This window comes from Eleginops maclovinus, chromosome 14 (genome assembly GCF_036324505.1).
Source record: "Eleginops maclovinus isolate JMC-PN-2008 ecotype Puerto Natales chromosome 14, JC_Emac_rtc_rv5, whole genome shotgun sequence".
In the NCBI taxonomy this organism is placed as follows: Eukaryota; Metazoa; Chordata; class Actinopteri; order Perciformes; family Eleginopidae; genus Eleginops; species Eleginops maclovinus.
This window is the reverse complement of record NC_086362.1, coordinates 14,816,910-14,834,614: the sequence shown is the minus strand read 5'-3', so window position 1 is coordinate 14,834,614 and position 17,705 is coordinate 14,816,910. Positions and strand designations below refer to the sequence as shown.

The following is a 17,705-nucleotide window of genomic DNA, read 5'->3' as shown; positions in this document are numbered from 1 at the left end:
TGTGTAGCGTTCTGCATGCTGTTGTGGTAACTTGGGCTTTGATCAGAGGTGGGAGAAGTACTCAGATCTTGTACTTGAGTAAAAGTAGAAGTACTCAGATCTTGTACTTGAGTAAAAGTAGAAGTACTCAGATCTTGTACTTGAGTAAAAGTAGAAGTACTCAGATATTGTACTAAAGTAAAAATAGAAGTACTTGAGTAAAAGTAGAAGTACTCAGATGTTGTACTTGAGTAGAAGTACTCAGATGTTGTACTTGAATAGAAGTACTCAGATGTTGTACTTGAGTAAAAGTAGAAGTACTCAGATCTTGTACTTGAGTAAAAGTAGAAGTACTCAGATCTTGTACTTGAGTAAAAGTAGAAGTACTCAGATCTTGTACTTGAGTAAAAGTAGAAGTACTTAGATCTTGTAATTGAGTAAAAATAGAAGTACTTGAGTAAAAGTAGAAGTACTCAGATCTTGTACTTGAGTAAAAATAGAAGTACTTGAGTAAAGTAGAATTACTCAGATCTTGTACTTGAGTAAAGTAGAAGTACTCAGATCTTGTACTTGAGTAAAAGTAGAAGTACTCAGATCTTGTACTTGAGTAAAAGTAGAAGTACTCAGATCTTGTACTTGAGTAAAAGTAGAAGTACTCAGATCTTGTACTTGAGTAAAAGTAGAAGTACTCAGATCTTGTACTTGAGTAAAAGTAGAAGTACTCAGATCTTGTAATTGAGTAAAAATAGAAGTACTTGAGTAAAAGTAGAAGTACTCAGATCTCGTACTTGAGGAAAAATAGAAGTACTTGAGTAAAAGTAGAAGTACTCAGATGTTGTACTTGAGTAGAAGTACTCAGATGTTGTACTTGAATAGAAGTACTCAGATGTTGTACTTGAGTAAAAGTAGAAGTACTCAGATCTTGTACTTGAGTAAAAGTAGAAGTAATCAGATCTTGTACTTGAGTAAAAGTAGAAGTACTCAGATCTTGTACTTGAGTAAAAGTAGAAGTACTTAGATCTTGTAATTGAGTAAAAATAGAAGTACTTGAGTAAAAGTAGAAGTACTCAGATCTTGTACTTGAGTAAAAATAGAAGTACTTGAGTAAAGTAGAAGTACTCAGATCTTGTACTTGAGTAAAAGTAGAAGTACTCAGATCTTGTACTTGAGTAAAGTAGAAGTACTCAGATCTTGTAATTGAGTAAAAGTAGAAGTACTCAGATCTTGTACTTGAGTAAAAGTAGAAGTACTCAGATCTTGTACTTGAGTAATAGTAGAAGTACTCAGATGTTGTACTTGAGTAAAAGTAGAAGTACTCAGATCTCGTACTTGAGGAAAAATAGAAGTACTTGAGTAAAAGTAGAAGTACTCAGATGTTGTACTTGAGTAGAAGTACTCAGATGTTGTACTTGAATAGAAGTACTCAGATGTTGTACTTGAGTAAAAGTAGAAGTACTCAGATCTTGTACTTGAGTAAAAGTAGAAGTACTCAGATCTTGTACTTGAGTAAAAGTAGAAGTACTCAGATCTTGTACTTGAGTAAAAGTAGAAGTACTTAGATCTTGTGATTGAGTAAAAATAGAAGTACTTGAGTAAAAGTAGAAGTACTCAGATCTTGTACTTGAGTAAAAATAGAAGTACTTGAGTAAAGTAGAAGTACTCAGATCTTGTACTTGAGTAAAAGTAGAAGTACTCAGATCTTGTACTTGAGTAAAGTAGAAGTACTCAGATCTTGTAATTGAGTAAAAGTAGAAGTACTCAGATCTTGTACTTGAGTAGAAGTACTCAGATGTTGTACTTGAATAGAAGTACTAAGATGTTGTACTTGAGTAAAAGTAGAAGTACTCAGATCTTGTACTTGAGTAAAAGTAGAAGTACTCAGATCTTGTACTTGAGTAAAGTAGAAGTACTCAGATCTTGTAATTGAGTAAAAGTAGAAGTACTCAGATCTTGTACTTGAGTAAAAGTAGAAGTACTCAGATCTTGTACTTGAGTAATAGTAGAAGTACTCAGATGTTGTACTTGAGTAAAAGTAGAAGTACTCAGATCTCGTACTTGAGGAAAAATAGAAGTACTTGAGTAAAAGTAGAAGTACTCAGATGTTGTACTTGAGTAGAAGTACTCAGATGTTGTACTTGAATAGAAGTACTCAGATGTTGTACTTGAGTAAAAGTAGAAGTACTCAGATCTTGTACTTGAGTAAAAGTAGAAGTACTCAGATCTTGTACTTGAGTAAAAGTAGAAGTACTCAGATCTTGTACTTGAGTAAAAGTAGAAGTACTTAGATCTCGTAATTGAGTAAAAATAGAAGTACTTGAGTAAAAGTAGAAGTACTCAGATCTTGTACTTGAGTAGAAAATAGAAGTACTTGAGTAAAGTAGAAGTACTCAGATCTTGTACTTGAGTAAAGTAGAAGTACTCAGATCTTGTACTTGAGTAAAAGTAGAAGTACTCAGATCTTGTACTTGAGTAAAAGTAGAAGTACTCAGATCTTGTACTTGAGTAAAGTAGAAGTACAGAAGTACTTGAGTAAAAGTAGAAGTACTCAGATCTTGTACTTGAGTAAAAATAGAAGTAATTGAGTAAAGTAGAAGTACTCAGATCTTGTACTTGAGTAAAATTAGAAGTACTCAGATCTTGTACTTGAGTAAAGTAGAAGTACTCAGATCTTGTAATTGAGTAAAAGTAGAAGTACTCAGATCTTGTACTTGAGTAAAAGTAGAAGTACTCAGATCTTGTACTTGAGTAAAAGTAGAAGTACTTAGATCTTGTAATTGAGTAAAAGTAGAAGTACTCAGATCTTGTACTTGAGTAAAAGTAGAAGTACTCAGATCTTGTACTTGAGTAAAAGTAGAAGTACTCAGATCTCGTACTTGAGGAAAAATAGAAGTACTTGAGTAAAAGTAGAAGTACTCAGATGTTTTACTTGAGTAGAAGTACTCAGATGTTGTACTTGAATAGAAGTACTCAGATGTTGTACTTGAGTAAAAGTAGAAGTACTCAGATCTTGTACTTGAGTAAAAGTAGAAGTACTCAGATCTTGTACTTGAGTAAAAGTAGAAGTACTCAGATCTTGTACTTGAGTAAAAGTAGAAGTACTTAGATCTTGTAATTGAGTAAAAGTAGAAGTACTCAGATCTTGTACTTGAGTAAAAGTAGAAGTACTCAGATGTTGTACTTGAGTAAAAGTAGAAGTACTCAGATCTCGTACTTGAGGAAAAATAGAAGTACTTGAGTAAAAGTAGAAGTACTCAGATGTTTTACTTGAGTAGAAGTACTCAGATGTTGTACTTGAATAGAAGTACTCAGATGTTGTACTTGAGTAAAAGTAGAAGTACTCAGATCTTGTACTTGAGTAAAAGTAGAAGTACTCAGATCTTGTACTTGAGTAAATGTAGAAGTACTCAGATCTTGTACTTGAGTAAAAGTAGAAGTACTTAGATCTTGTAATTGAGTAAAAATAGAAGTACTTGAGTAAAAGTAGAAGTACTCAGATCTTGTACTTGAGTAAAAATAGAAGTACTTGAGTAAAGTAGAAGTACTCAGATCTTGTACTTGAGTAAAAGTAGAAGTACTCAGATCTTGTACTTGAGTAAAGTAGAAGTACTCAGATCTTGTAATTGAGTAAAAGTAGAAGTACTCAGATCTTGTACTTGAGTAAAAGTACAAGTACTCAGATCTTGTACTTGAGTAATAGTAGAAGTACTCAGATGTTGTACTTGAGTAAAAGGAAAAGTACTCAGATGTTGTACTTGAGTACAAGTAGAAGTACTCAGATGTTGTACTTGAGTAAAAGTAGAACTACTCAGATCTTGTACTGGAGTAAAAGTAAAGGTACAGAGATCTTGTAATTGAGTAAAAATAGAAGTACTTGAGTAAAAGTAGAAGTACTCAGATCTTGTACTTGAATAGAAGTACTCAGATCTTGTAATTGAGTAGAAGTACTCAGATGTTGTACTTGAGTAAAACAAGAAGTACTCAGATGTTGTACTTGAGTAAAAATAGAAGTACTCAGATCTTGTACTTGAGTAAAAGAAGAAGTACTCGGATGTTGTAGTTGAGTAAAAGTAGAAGTACTCAGATCTTGTAATTGAGTAAAAATAGATGTACTTGAGTAAAAGTAGAAGTACTCAGATATTGTACTTGAGTAAAAGTAGAAGTACTCAGATCTTGTAATTGAGTAAAAGTAGAATTACTCAGATCTTGTACTTGAGTAAAAGAAGAAGTACTCGGATGTTGTACTTGAGTAAAAGTAGAAGTACTCAGATGTTGTACTTGAGTAAAAGTAGAAGTACTCAGATGTTGTTCTTGAGTAAAAGTAGAAGTTCTGAGATTTTGTACTTGAGTAAATGTAGTACTCAGATCTTGTACTTGAGTAAAAGTAGAAGTACATAGATATTGTACTTGAGTAAAAGTAGAAGTACTCAGATATTGTACTTAAGTAAAACTAGAAGTACTCAGAGTTCGTACTTGAGTAAAAGTAAAAGTACTCAGATACTGTACTTGAGTAAAAGTAGAAGTATTCAGATATTGTATTTGATTAAAAATAGAAGTACTCAGATGTGATACTTGAGTTAAAGTAGAAGTACTCAGATATTGTACTTGAGTAAAAGTAGAAGTACTCAGATCTTGTACTTGAGTAAAAGTAGAATTACTCAGATCGTTTACTTGAGTAAAAGTAGAAGTACTCAGATATTGTACTTGAGTAAAAGTAGAAGTATTCAGTTGTTGTACTTGAGTAAAAGTAAAAGTACTCAGATACTGTACTTGATTAAAAGTAGAAGTATTCAGATATTGTACTTTAGTAAAAGTAGAAGTACTCAGATGTTGTACTTGAGTAAAAGTAGAATTACTCAGATCTTGTACTTGAGTAAAAGTAGTAGTACTCAGATGTTGTACTTGAGTAAAAGTAGTAGTACTCAGATGTTGTACTTGAGTAGAAGTACTCAGATGTTGTACTTGAATAAAAGTAGAAGTACTCAGATGTTGTACTTGAGTAAAAGTAGAAGTACTCAGATCTTGTACTTGAGTAAAAGTAAAATTACTCAGATGTTGTACTTGAGTAAAAGTAGAAGTACTCAGATATTGTACTTGAGTAGAAGTACTCAGATGTTGTACTTGAGTAAAAGTAGAAGTTCTGAGATTTTGTACTTGAGTAAAAGTAGAAGTACTCAGATCTTGTATTTGTCTAAAAGTAGAAGTTATCAGATCTTGTACTTGGGTAAAAGTAGAAGTACTCAGATATCGTACTTGAGTAAAAGTAGAAGTACTCAGATATTGTACTTGAGTAAAAGTAGAAGTACTCAGAGTTTGTACTTGAGTAGAAGTAAAAGTACTCAGATACTGTACTTGAGTAAAAGTAGAAGTATTCAGATATTGTATTTCATTAAAAGTAGAAGTACTCAGATGTGATACTTGAGTTAAAGTAGAAGTACTCAGATATTGTGCATGAGTAAAAGTAGAAGTACTCAGATCTTGTACTTGAGTAAAAGTAGAATTACTCAGATCTTGTACTTGAGTAAAAGTAGAAGTACTCAGATGTTGTACTTGAGTAAAAGTAAAAGTCCTCAGGTCTTGTACTTGAGTAAAGTAGAAGTACCAGAGTGTAGGAATACTCTGTCACAGTAAAAGTCCTGCATTCAAAATGTTCCTCCAGTGAAAGTAGAAAGTACTCTCATCTAAATGTACTTAAAGTAGCGACAGTAAAAGTAGTCATTGTTTGATTGGTCCATTTCAGAATAATATCTCTGATATGTTTTATAATTATTGATCATTAAAGTGTTCTCAGAGCTGGTAAAGGTGCAGCTAGTTTGAATGGCTTTGTATACTGCAGGGTAGCTGCTGAATTTACTGCAAGTGAACTAAAGTCTGATTTAAGGGCTGATTATATTTACCATCATTAATCCAAGTCTGCAAAGTAACTAAAGGTATTAAATACATGTAGTGCAGTAAAAGTACAAAATTGACCCTCTGTATTGAAGTGGAATAGAATTATAAAGAAGCATAAAATAGAAATATTCAAGTAAAGCACAAGTACCTCAAAATTGTACTTAAGCAAATTCAGTAAATAGTTACTTTACTTTTTTTGTACGTTTATAATTAGGGGCCTATGGTTTTTAATTTGATATATTATCACTTGATATGGATGAACTATGTTAGCAAAGAACTGTTTATATCCGATGGTAAAAATTCAAAGTCATCCATTCATTTGCAGTCATTAGTGTAAGATATTAATTTCCAAACTCACCTTTTGAGCTCTGGTTTTGGTCTCCACCACCTCTTACAAGTAAGAATCTGTCTTTTTCGCCTCTAAATGTCCACTCTGTGAGCAGATTTCATCAGAGCTTTACTCTGAAAACATCTGCTGAAACTAAAGGCTGATGACCGTGGAAATTGTGGGCCAACAAACTAAAACTAAACGAGGCTAAATCTAAGATGCACTGCGGAGTGGGTGATAATTCTTCAACTGCTCATCAACACCTTTTTGTATTACATATTTGATTGACATATTTTAATATATATAATACTGATAAGAGCAGCATATTGTTTTAGTTTTACAAAGTGTTGCTAGGCTACTTACTTTAAGCTTTAAACAAATGGCCCTTCAAATGTGTGGGACAACTCTCTCTGCACCTTTTAATGGCATGACATTAATTGGCATCGCTGTATAATACTGTATTTATTTGTTCATTTGGCATCATCTCCTTTATACAGCGGAGAAAAGGCTTTAGAAGAAGCAGGAAATATGATTTTTTAACGAGTTCCCCGGCATTCCAAATGGACACAAGAAAACGAAAAACTGACTGCACATACCCCTGGATTAATTTGAAATATTTTCCTGAGAGTACGGAGATGGTGGAGTGGAGGGGGGGGGGGGGTCAAGGAAGAATGGAGCCCGGGGGGGGTTTGGTTCAGAGTCTAGGCCAGCCAGCAGGACATCCTGTTTGAGACCTTCGAAATAATCTCCCACAGAAGAGACACACAGAAATTGATTGTCACCCTGGCACAGGGCCAAGCCTTAGGAGAAAGCCCACCCCAGCCTCTGGACGGTAGTCAAAAAGCACCTCGAGGAAGTCATTAAGGCTCAAGGTTGATTAAAAGTCTCTGCTTCTTCCCTCAGAGAATTTTTGAGTGATTTGCACAGATGCAGCTTCCAAGGCTGCATCATGGAGTTATAATCCTTATAACAAATGTCTTCTCTAATAACTCGTGCTCTTAAATTGCTCTGTCTACTGTTGCCAAATTTCCATTTCCTTGTTTCCTGAGCAATACACCACGCAGGTGAAGTTAATCAACAGTGGGCTAAAAAGCTAACAATGGACAGTTTGGCTAATAATACTTTTCTCCTTTTTATTTTTCAAAATAGATTGTGCAGTAGGATACATCATTTCTGTACAGATATAGGAAGCCCAGTGGGTAAAAACTAATGATAAAGTTCTCACTTATCCTGTAATATATCACCATCACATTATCACAACATTTTATTTCGACATTCCCTCTTCCCTGAAGATAACTTGTACATCTATATAATGCATGCCATAACATTTGGTTCAAACAATTAGTTCCCCTTTAACTGATAACTGTCTGCTTAGTGCCATTGTACGGTCAAACTTCAGTTTATCCAATAGTTTGTTTGTGAACAAATACCTGCTCTCCTTCCCTTTAGCTCCAGCTTTAATTTCTGTTGAGTGCAAATTAGCCCACTTAAGCATGCTAACAAGCTAAGTATCATGATCAATAATAATGACGCTATACATCAGCATGCTAACATATTTATTGTGAGCATGTTGACTAACAGTGTACATTCTAAGTCTTGTGTCCGTGTTAAGTGAAATTAATGCTAAGCTAACAGTACATTTTATTCGAGTGGAGTATGGAACATAGTGACTAACAGGCAGGTTTCATTCTGTGCTACCACAGTAGGGTGTGCAGCCTGTGGAAAAACCTTGTCAATTTACAGATGCTATTCAACTTCTCCATATTTCAGTGTTAAAATGTCTACTTTAAGCTATTCACTCTACTACGAGCAATAATGTCTTACTATTTGTAAAGGGATCGTTGAAATAATGAGATTGCATCAATATGAAATTATCGCATTATTACAGAACCAGAACCATCCCCAACCCTAAGCCATGCCAATGTGCTAGCTAGACATACGGAAAATGACACATGCTAACCATGTCGCACAAAAGTGAACGAAACAACAATTCAAAATTAGTACGTTTTGATCATTTCTTGCCAAACGTCAGGAAGAAAAACTAGCATGTTTCTTTTCAGAGGATAAGGCCTGTTGCAACCAGTCTCCTCTACTTAAGAACATAAAAACGTGGTTTGAAAGTAGAAAATGTGGAGTTCCGCTCATGTTAATCTACGTATCAGAGCTCCTGTGAAGCGTTTATTCATATTTGCCTTCGCAGCCTATTGCTGTCTCTCCAGTTGGGGAAGCTGATAGCAAAATGAGGACCACCAAAGCATGCTCTGTTTGCAGAGGGATTTCAGCCCCCTGACCACTCATCCATTGTCATCAAATTTGCACAGAGCCGCAATAATTCAAAGACACGTATCATATGCTTTTGGCTTGCTTGTGTCCCCTGTTTTCCCCTGTGGCCAATTGTGTTGACCTTCCTGTCAGCTCCCCTGTGGAATTCTGGGTGGCAGGCAGTACTGCCTCCATCCCTCCACCCCCGCTAACAGAATACATACAAATTAGCCTTTCAAATATCAGATCAAGTTATGTAAAGAACAAAAGCAAAGCAGACTTCAAATGGGGGGCTCTCTCAACCCAGTCCTCAGATTCTGTGGTTGATTTGATTATTGTTGTTAACTCCTCTCCCACCCTCCCCCCAGCTCCCTGAGAAACCCCTGCACTAACAAAATGGGTCCAGCCTTTTGGAGCGAATCCCAATCCCAAACCTGGTCTTTGATTTCGGGGGTCTTGGCACTGCTCCTTCTCCCGCTGCTTTGTTCCTCTTGATGGATCCAGGCGGGCCGGCGAACCGTGACCCCTGCCAGCCCACCCCGTCTGTGTGAGCGCACACACACTGACAGACAATGCCAAGCCACCACAGAACCCAACAGAAAAGGAGGGGGAAATGGAGGGGAAAAAAATTGTCGACAAATGTGCTGAAAGCGTCTGTGAATCAAAGTCTCATCCCTGACAGAGATTACAGGCGCGGTGAGTGTTGTCGCTGCTTCCATTGTGTCTGTTCTGATAAGTTAGCCATGTGTGATGGCCGAGGAGGAGAGTCTGGACCGCCTATTCAGCTGCTCTGAACCACCTGCCGCCAGACGGACCGAGTGTGAACTTGAACAAGGAAGAGGGAGGGAAAAAAACACTTCAGTTCCCTTCCGGCAGCCGCCTCGTTTCTCTAACTGTGTTATCAAACCCAGCTTCAGATCCACTCTGTAATGTCTCTGTGCTGAGTCGGCAAGCTTTTACAGAAGCTTGTTCCATGATATTTCATGCTTTTGTTTTGCTGAGGCCAAAAACAAAACTCATCTTGTGAGAAGCAACAGGAAATCTTTTTATATAGAATTATATATTTACTGCAGACACATGGCACATATAAAAGACATATTTTGTACATCAATGGGAACCAAAGTTACAGAATAAAAACAACTAGTGATTTTTTTAGTCTTAACTGCTATTGTACATCAATTGAAAAGCCATAGCTTTTGAATTTTTTTCCAGTTTGTTCTAAACACTGAAAATTCTAAACACACATTAATAAACAAAACCGACCAGTTAACCCCAATGTAAGAGAGTGACTAACAAACTGACAGAAATAATAATAATAATAATAATAATAATAATAAACAGGAAAAACACAAAGACAGCAACAGGAAATGGATTATACTTTAAAGAATGCACTTATTATTCATGTCTGTATTTGGAAAACACTTGGAAATGTATCCAATGACATGGGTTTGAATAAATTCCGGTCTTATTTGTGTCATTTTGAGTAACATTGCTGAGATTTTCTATTATGCAGAAAAAAACAGCATTCAGACAATCAGATAGATGTTAACTAGATTACCAAACCCTCTATTTTGGTTAAAGTGTATTAGAAATTGTTTCACTTACATATGGCAGTAATCAGATTGGCTTTAACATTAGGGCACTATGTTCCTTATAGAATTACGTATGGAAATTAAAGCCTCCATAAGACATCGGGCAGCGGTCTTTTTCACAGACTGTTAACTCTTCCTCTCACTTGTGGTGACATGCTGTTATGAGCTCTGTAAACCAAATAAAGGCTAACTCCATCCAGTGAGGCCAGATGTGCTAATAGCTTCCAGAAAGTACCACAGACTGTCCAGCCTGAAGGTAGCGAGGTGAGTGCTGCTGTTCCACTTCCTGCACTCTAATTAGAACCAAATTGAAAGGAGCCTCCCTCCTCAGTGTTCTCTTAATTGACCCAATGAATGCGTGGGGGGAAAGCCTCATTAGCACTCCGGTTTACACCAGGCCAACAAAACAAATCTTCAATAGCACAGGAGAGCCTTGTGAACCACATTTTGAAGTTCACTACACCATTTTGACTTTTAGAGAAGCTTTTGGTCTGTCCATAAAAGTATGGGGGAAATAAAGTGGTGAATATTTGCAGAGTTCATGAATTTAAAAGTAACCAGAGCTAAAGCTAGTTCAATAAGAGATGAACTACATTTGGATTTCAGCCACACTGCCAGAATGCTTTGTGTTTTCCCGGTGATTCCAAGTCTGAATAACACCAAGAAAAAATGAATTGTTTTTCCTCTTCTCCAAGCTAAACACACAATATCTGTCTTTTGGAGAGAAATAAACTCAATCAGTCTCTGGTTAAAAACCCTCTCTCACTGTCTGGCCTTAGAGAAATGGACCTATGCTATACAGGAAAAGCCTGATACCTTCCATAAAATGTGGGGGAATTCTGACACTTGTTGGAAAGGGTATGAGGAAGCTTCTTGTCTTCTAGCTTTTTGACAATTTCACATGTCCATTTACATTATTTTTAATCATTTATGTTGTTTTTGAATAATGGTTCACCGTCAACATCTGTGAACTGTATATCTGTATATTTTTTGTATGTTATTTGTGTATTCATGAGTATTGTGTATTTTTTCTTTGTTGTATTTTCTTTTTTAATTTCTTCTTCTATGGGAAGTTATACATTTGTGAAATGTATTTTGCTGAAAAAAACTAAATTCCAATAAATGCATTTGTCAAAACATATAAAATACATGACGACAGCTCACAGTTGATATTTTGATTTCAACTTTTTTTAGTTTAAAAAACTCTGCTGACTGTTGCATGTCAGCTCCCATGTTCACAAAAAAATGTCATTTTTACATTTCTGTTTCTATACACATAAAATAAATTGAATATGATGTACCACTTGTAGAGGTGTCGGTAGGTGATTTATTTACCTTGAACAGCACATGGCTAGCTTTTCCCCAGCTTCATCTATAGCTAAAGGCTAATGACGCTTGCAAAGCTATAGTATTATAGTATTGATTGATAGGAAGAAATCTAATAAGCCAATTTCACAAAAGTTTAAGCTAAAAAAAAGGCCTGTCTGGTCTTTTTATATAAGAAAAAAAAAAATAGTACTCTATATTTTCTCCTCCAATGTTTGTTGGGGAAAAAAGTCTCCATCACTCCAAGAAATCTGCTGAGTGGACTGAGCTGACCCTTTCGCATGAGTAAGTCGAACCAACATTGACCGTTGTGTGTTTTGGCGCTGTCACATATGGGATCAGTTTACTAATTATTCCTCTCATTATTTCCAGATAAATGAGGTACAATGACGAGTGCACCTCGGCTGTGTTTGGACTTAATTGTCCAGTTAAGGACCTCGGCTTCTACTGCATGTTTGATTGGTTTGGACAAGTTGCGTGCAAGCCAAGTCTGTCACACCGGAAGGTTTCCTTCATTATTTTAAAATGCCACATATAATTTTAATAACACAAAGGGTGAAAAGAAACTATTAGACTTTGCAAAGTTACCAAGGAATTTGCAATGCCCTTCCTATTTGTCTTCATCAATGCATTTGAAATTATTGCTGGCCACGCAGCAAGACATTAGCATCCCATTATGTAGTAAATAAATAAACTGTTCTTTGAAGGAAATTCGGAACAGCCAGAATGTTAAAGGGATAGTTTAACAATTCCGCAAAATATGCTTATTTGGGTTTTTTTTCTGAGATAAAAGACTCATTTTAATCTCAAGTGTTAGGACACGGGTAACCTAGTTTAGCATTTGAGAATGTATTGCAGGGGCTAACAGCTAGCTTGGCTGTTATTGAAACATATTACATTTTTTTAAAACCCAAACAAGAATGAAAAGATGCCAGTTATGATAAGCATTACTTTACAACTGTATTGAACTATTCTATTGATTTTCTGTTTGCCAAAATAAACGTTTGAGACGAAACGTGTATTGATCACACTAAAAAATAAGTAGTAATACTTTACAAAGTGATCTGTTCGTAACAAGCGACTCCAGGCAGAATAAATGATGTACAAAATGTTCAGTGATAATTTAAACAATAATTCAGAACACTTTTAGGAGAAGTAATCAAGATTTTTAAATGTGAGGTTGTTTTGAAACCCACAAAGTGTAAATGTATTTCTTCACATGAATGTTGCTCTGTTTTTAAAAAGGAGAGAAAATAATTCAGATCGTGATATGGACTGTAAAATCTTATTTTTTGAAGTACAGTTAGGTGCATTTATATTTGGACACTGACACAAGTTTTGTTTTTTTACCTGTTTACTAAAACATATTCCAATTATAGTTATATAATGGACATGGACATAAAATGCAGACTCTCAGCTTTCATTTGAGGGTATCCACATTCCAATTTGTTTAGGAGTTTCAGCTCCTTAACATGTGCCACCCTCTTTTAAAAGGGACCAAAAATAATTGGACAATTGACTCAAAGGCTATTTCATGGGCAGGAGTGGGCAATTCCTTCATTATGTCATTATCAATTAAGCAGATAAAAGGCCTAGAGTTGATTTGAGGAGTGATGCTTGCATTTGGAAGATTTTGCTGTGAAGACAACATGCGAACAAAGGACCTCTCCATGCAGGTGAAACAAGCCATCCTTAAGCTGCAAAAACAGAAAACACCCATCCGAGAAATTGCTACAAAATTAGGAGTGGCCAAATCTACAGTTTGGTACATTCTGAGAAAGAAAGAAAGCACTGGTTAACTCAGCAACGCAAAAAGACCTGGACATCCACGGAAGACAACAGTGGTGGCTGATTGCAGAATAATTTCCATGGTGAAGAGAAACCCCTTCACAACAGCCAACTAAGTGAACAACACTCTCCAGGAGGTAGGCGTATCAATGTCCCAGTCTACCATAAAGAGAAGACTGCATGAAAGTAAATACAGAGGGTTCACTGCACGGTGCAAGCCACTCATAGTCCTCAAGAATAGAAAGGCTAGATTGGACTTCGCTAAAAAACATCTTAAAAAGCCAGCACAGTTCTGGAAGAACATTCTTTGGACAGATGAAACCAAGATCAACCTCTACCAGAAGGATGACAAGAATAAAGTCTGGAGCAGGCGTGGTACAGCTCATGATTCAAAGCATTCCACATCGTCTGTAAAACACGGCAGAGGCAGTGTGATGGTTTGGGCATGCATGGCTGCCAGTGGCACTGGGTCACTAGTGTTTATTGATGATGTGACAACGGACAGAAGCAGCCGGATGAATTCTGAGGTGTTCAGAGACATACTGTCTCAAATCTAGCCAAATTGATTGGGCGGCGTTTCATAAAGATGGACAATGACCCAAAACATACAGCCAAAGCAACCCTGGAGTTTATTAAAAGCAGAGAAGTGGAATATTCTTGAAAGGCCAAGTCAGTCACCTGATCTCATTAGAGCATGCATTTCACTTGTTAAAGAGTAAACTTCAGACAGAAAGGCCTACAAACAAACAGCAACTGAAAACCACTGCAGTATAAAGGCCTGGCAGAGCATTAAAAAGGAGGAAAGCCAGTGCCTGGTGATACCCATGCGTTCAAGACTTCAGGCAGTCATTGCCAGCAAAGGGTTTTCAACCAAGTATTAGAAATGAACATTTTATTTTCGGTTATTGAATTTGTCCAATAACTTTTGAGCCCCTGAAATGCAGGGATTGTGTTTAAAAAATGCTTTAGTTCCTCACATTTGTATGCAATCTTTTTGTTCAACCCACTGAATTAAAGCTGAAAGTCTGCACTTCAACTGCATCTGAATTGTTTCATTTAATTCATTGTGGTAATGTACAGAACCAAAATTAGCAATACTTTGTCTCTATCCTAGTATTTATGGACCTAACTGTATATATGTATCCTAGAGTCCCTTTAAAAAACTTGTCAAAATACTTACCTTATTTCAAGAACACCTAGTAATAAGATCAATTAAATCATGCTTCCAGTTGTTCTTACACATTCTAACATCAGTGCTTCTATTTATTTCATTTTTAAAAAACATTTGCCTTCTTTTCCAAGAGTTTGTATATTCAATATTCAATATTGATGTGGACAATCTCTGATCCACATTTACTGTAATGGACCACTGACTACATCACAAAAAAGATCTGGGTAATGAAAGTGTCCAAAAAAAAAACGTTTCTTCTGATTTAACTAAACGTCTGGAGTGCTTTGTTTCCTTCAGGTTTAAATTGACCCAAATGATGATGCATGACTCGTTAAGGTGCAGCCTCCTGTTCTACAGAAAGCACGATGTCAGTGTTTTGTTAAATCCAAGGATCTTCTTTCACAGCTGAGTCAGTTACTGATGCCTTTCATTCTCACAACATCCCAGTAAAGAGTGCTGCTTGATAAAGAGATGGCCTGACCTCTACTTATTTGGCTCTATAATATACCATTACTGAGGCCATGGTTAGAACAACAGTGAGACCCTCGTAGTGTTCTGGGGACATCTAGTGGTTGTCTGACGTCATGATCCCTGAAGAGGAAGTTCAATTTAAGATGCTCTCAAAGCTTTCCTGACCAGACCCAGGGAGCGTAAATGTTACACAAATAGGTTTAAAGTAACTCATATAGCTATAGGACACGTGAGGACAGGCATGTTTTATTTTCGGAGCAACTACCTTACTTATACAATAGATGTTCATCACTAAATCCAGTGTTGATTCATTTCAAAGACATGTCACCATGTATACATTTACTGTGCTTTTTAATAGCCTAGACAAATTATTCACGCACAGTAAGTTCACCCTTATAAACCAGGGTCGCAGTCAGACTGCCTTCATGCAATACGCCAGCCATACTCCACAGTATGTGAAAGAATCAAGACTGTCAGTCCAGTCTTTATTCAGAATCCAAAATTGTCAACAGGGTTTCCCCAAGTGTGTTAGTCCAGTGATTAACTGACAAAACATGCTGAGCAATTCATGCAAGTACACAGGGCAGAAACAAATGGTTTGTGAGCTTAAGGTGGTTCCAGTCATGACATGACTCTTAAGAATTGCAGGCTTTGGTTGATCAATGTTAATCCTTTAAACTAGTCAAGATTAATACAACTTCAGCCAGCATAATAACGGAAATGAGCACATGAAGATGAAAGGACTGAAAAACATATCGAAATTGCCCAATAAGAGCTTTATTAAAACAACAGTTTAAACATGGGAATGCCACCAAAGCATGATTCAACATAACCACAGCAACAGGGAAAACAAAAAACCAAAAAAGGCAAAAAACACACAAAAAAAATGAGCTTCTCTGAAGCCACTTTTTAAAAATACCCCAGCTGAGTAAATGTAAGCCCAACCATACAAATAACTCTTAAAGGTGTTTCTAATCTAAGACATTTAACCACTTGATGCAAACTTCATCATGAGGTGGCACGATTCATCAGCGCTTCAGGTTATACGGTCTTCTGCTGGCCCTTCTTTCCAATCAGAGACTTGTGGATGTGAGGGATCACACCTGGGAAACAGAGGATGAGACGTTAATAGCGGCAAGTGACTCTACCCACAACAGTCAGCAAATCATCTAATCAAAAAGCTAGACGACAGATTGATGATCTTAAGTCAAAGACTAAAAATTCATCCGTTTCCTCTGCACATTGACCAAATAAATATCTTCTAGTGTCTGAGTGTAGCACTTAAAAAAGGTTTGGGTTATTTAAAGTTATTGGCCCTGCAGCTAAAATAGTCACGGTTATTGAAAACTAATCTACTTGCAGGGCTCTTACCATTTTTGGTTGAATGCATTCATTTTAAGTAACTCAAGTTATAAAATAAGTGTAATTCAAATTAAATGTGATATAAGTTTCCATGTACTGTAAATGTCACTATCTGGATAGTTTTTGTTACCCTGGTGTCTGGAATGTGGGCATTTTACACCATTTTATAGACTTAATAGATTGTAATACATTAATCAAAAAATGTTGCATTATTGTACGAGTTATAGGTTTCGTCTCGTTACCTCCACCAGCAATAGTGGCTTTGATCAGTGAATCCAGCTCTTCATCTCCTCTAATGGCCAGCTGCAAGTGGCGGGGGGTAATACGCTTTACCTTAAGATCCTTTGATGCATTTCCAGCCAACTCTAGAACCTGAAAGAAAGACAGGCTTTAGATGTATACATAAGCCAGGAACGGCAGCTATAGATAGATACACGATAGTTAGCTCTACCTCGGCCGTGAGGTATTCGAGGATAGCCGCGCTGTACACGGCTGCAGTGGCTCCCACTCTGCCGTGGCTGGTGGTTCTGGACTTCAGGTGTCTGTGGATACGGCCCACTGGAAACTGCACCGATACAGTTAGCAGACATAAGTGGAGAAAAACAAAATGGATCGGTGGCCAGACGGTTAGAGACGGCCAGCGGATGTCTAATGTTAGCTTGTTAGCGTTAGCATAGTCATATCAATGAATGGATTTCAATAGACAAACCTGCAGTCCTGCTCTCTGTGAGCGCGAAATAGCCTTCGTCTTGGTCTTACCAGAATCTTTGCCTGCCTTTCCACCAGCCTGGAAAACAAGAACACAGTTATTGGGCTTGCTGCCACCACATCGTGTATTACCGTGAAATAAAACCCTCAAAAGCTTAACAAATAATCGCAATTTAGCAGTATGTTAGCCATTATATCGCTCGATAAAAGCAGCCGATAAAGAAACTAGCATGATTAGCTGCTACTACAACAGCTAACGCTAGCGGCTAATAGTTAGCTGTTCAACAACATGCAAAGGGACATTTAACATGTATTGCCAACAAACCAAACGCACACACATGTTATCGATATGATATAAACTACGACATGAATTTCTTACCATGTTTAAAATCCACAAATAACTTCCTGAAGCTGAAGCACAAATGGGTTTCCTTCTACTGATCACCGATTGTCGGTATGGACTACAACCCCCACGCCTACATTGGTTCACAATATATAACCCGTCTTTATCCGGGTAACTACAGGGAGAGCACGAGCCAATCATTTTTCGTCTTGTGTTTCCTGCCCGGGCAATCAGCAGCCAATGACTGAACAGACCTCGCTTGCTGGGTCATTTCCGTTCCAAGTAATGATGGGTAATGTAGTTGTGACATTTAGACAGGTCAATTCAATGGTCTCTTCCATAGACTGAAATAACAAGTTGATATTACAACTCTGAAAAAAGTATTCTTTCAAAGGTTATTAATTTAGATAAGAAAGAAAATATAGTACATTAAGTTGTTGCGTGATCAGACCAAGTTAATATGGTGAGAAAAAACTATATATTTAT

At 36.7% G+C, this 17,705-nt stretch overlaps 1 protein-coding gene across 1 annotated transcript; it reads right to left on the bottom strand.

Moving 5' to 3' along the window:
- Positions 1 to 15,563: 15,563 nt before the first annotated feature.
- Positions 15,564 to 17,409, bottom strand: LOC134876180 (histone H2A.Z). Its single transcript, XM_063901085.1, has 5 exons — positions 17,256 to 17,409; positions 16,878 to 16,955; positions 16,620 to 16,733; positions 16,411 to 16,540; positions 15,564 to 15,909 (listed from the first exon to the last, which is right to left on the bottom strand). The coding sequence occupies exons 1-5, from the start codon at positions 17,256 to 17,258 to the stop codon at positions 15,848 to 15,850; spliced, it is 387 nt and encodes a 128-aa protein (XP_063757155.1). The 5' UTR covers positions 17,259 to 17,409; the 3' UTR covers positions 15,564 to 15,847.
- Between the last annotated feature and the right edge of the window lie 296 nt (positions 17,410 to 17,705).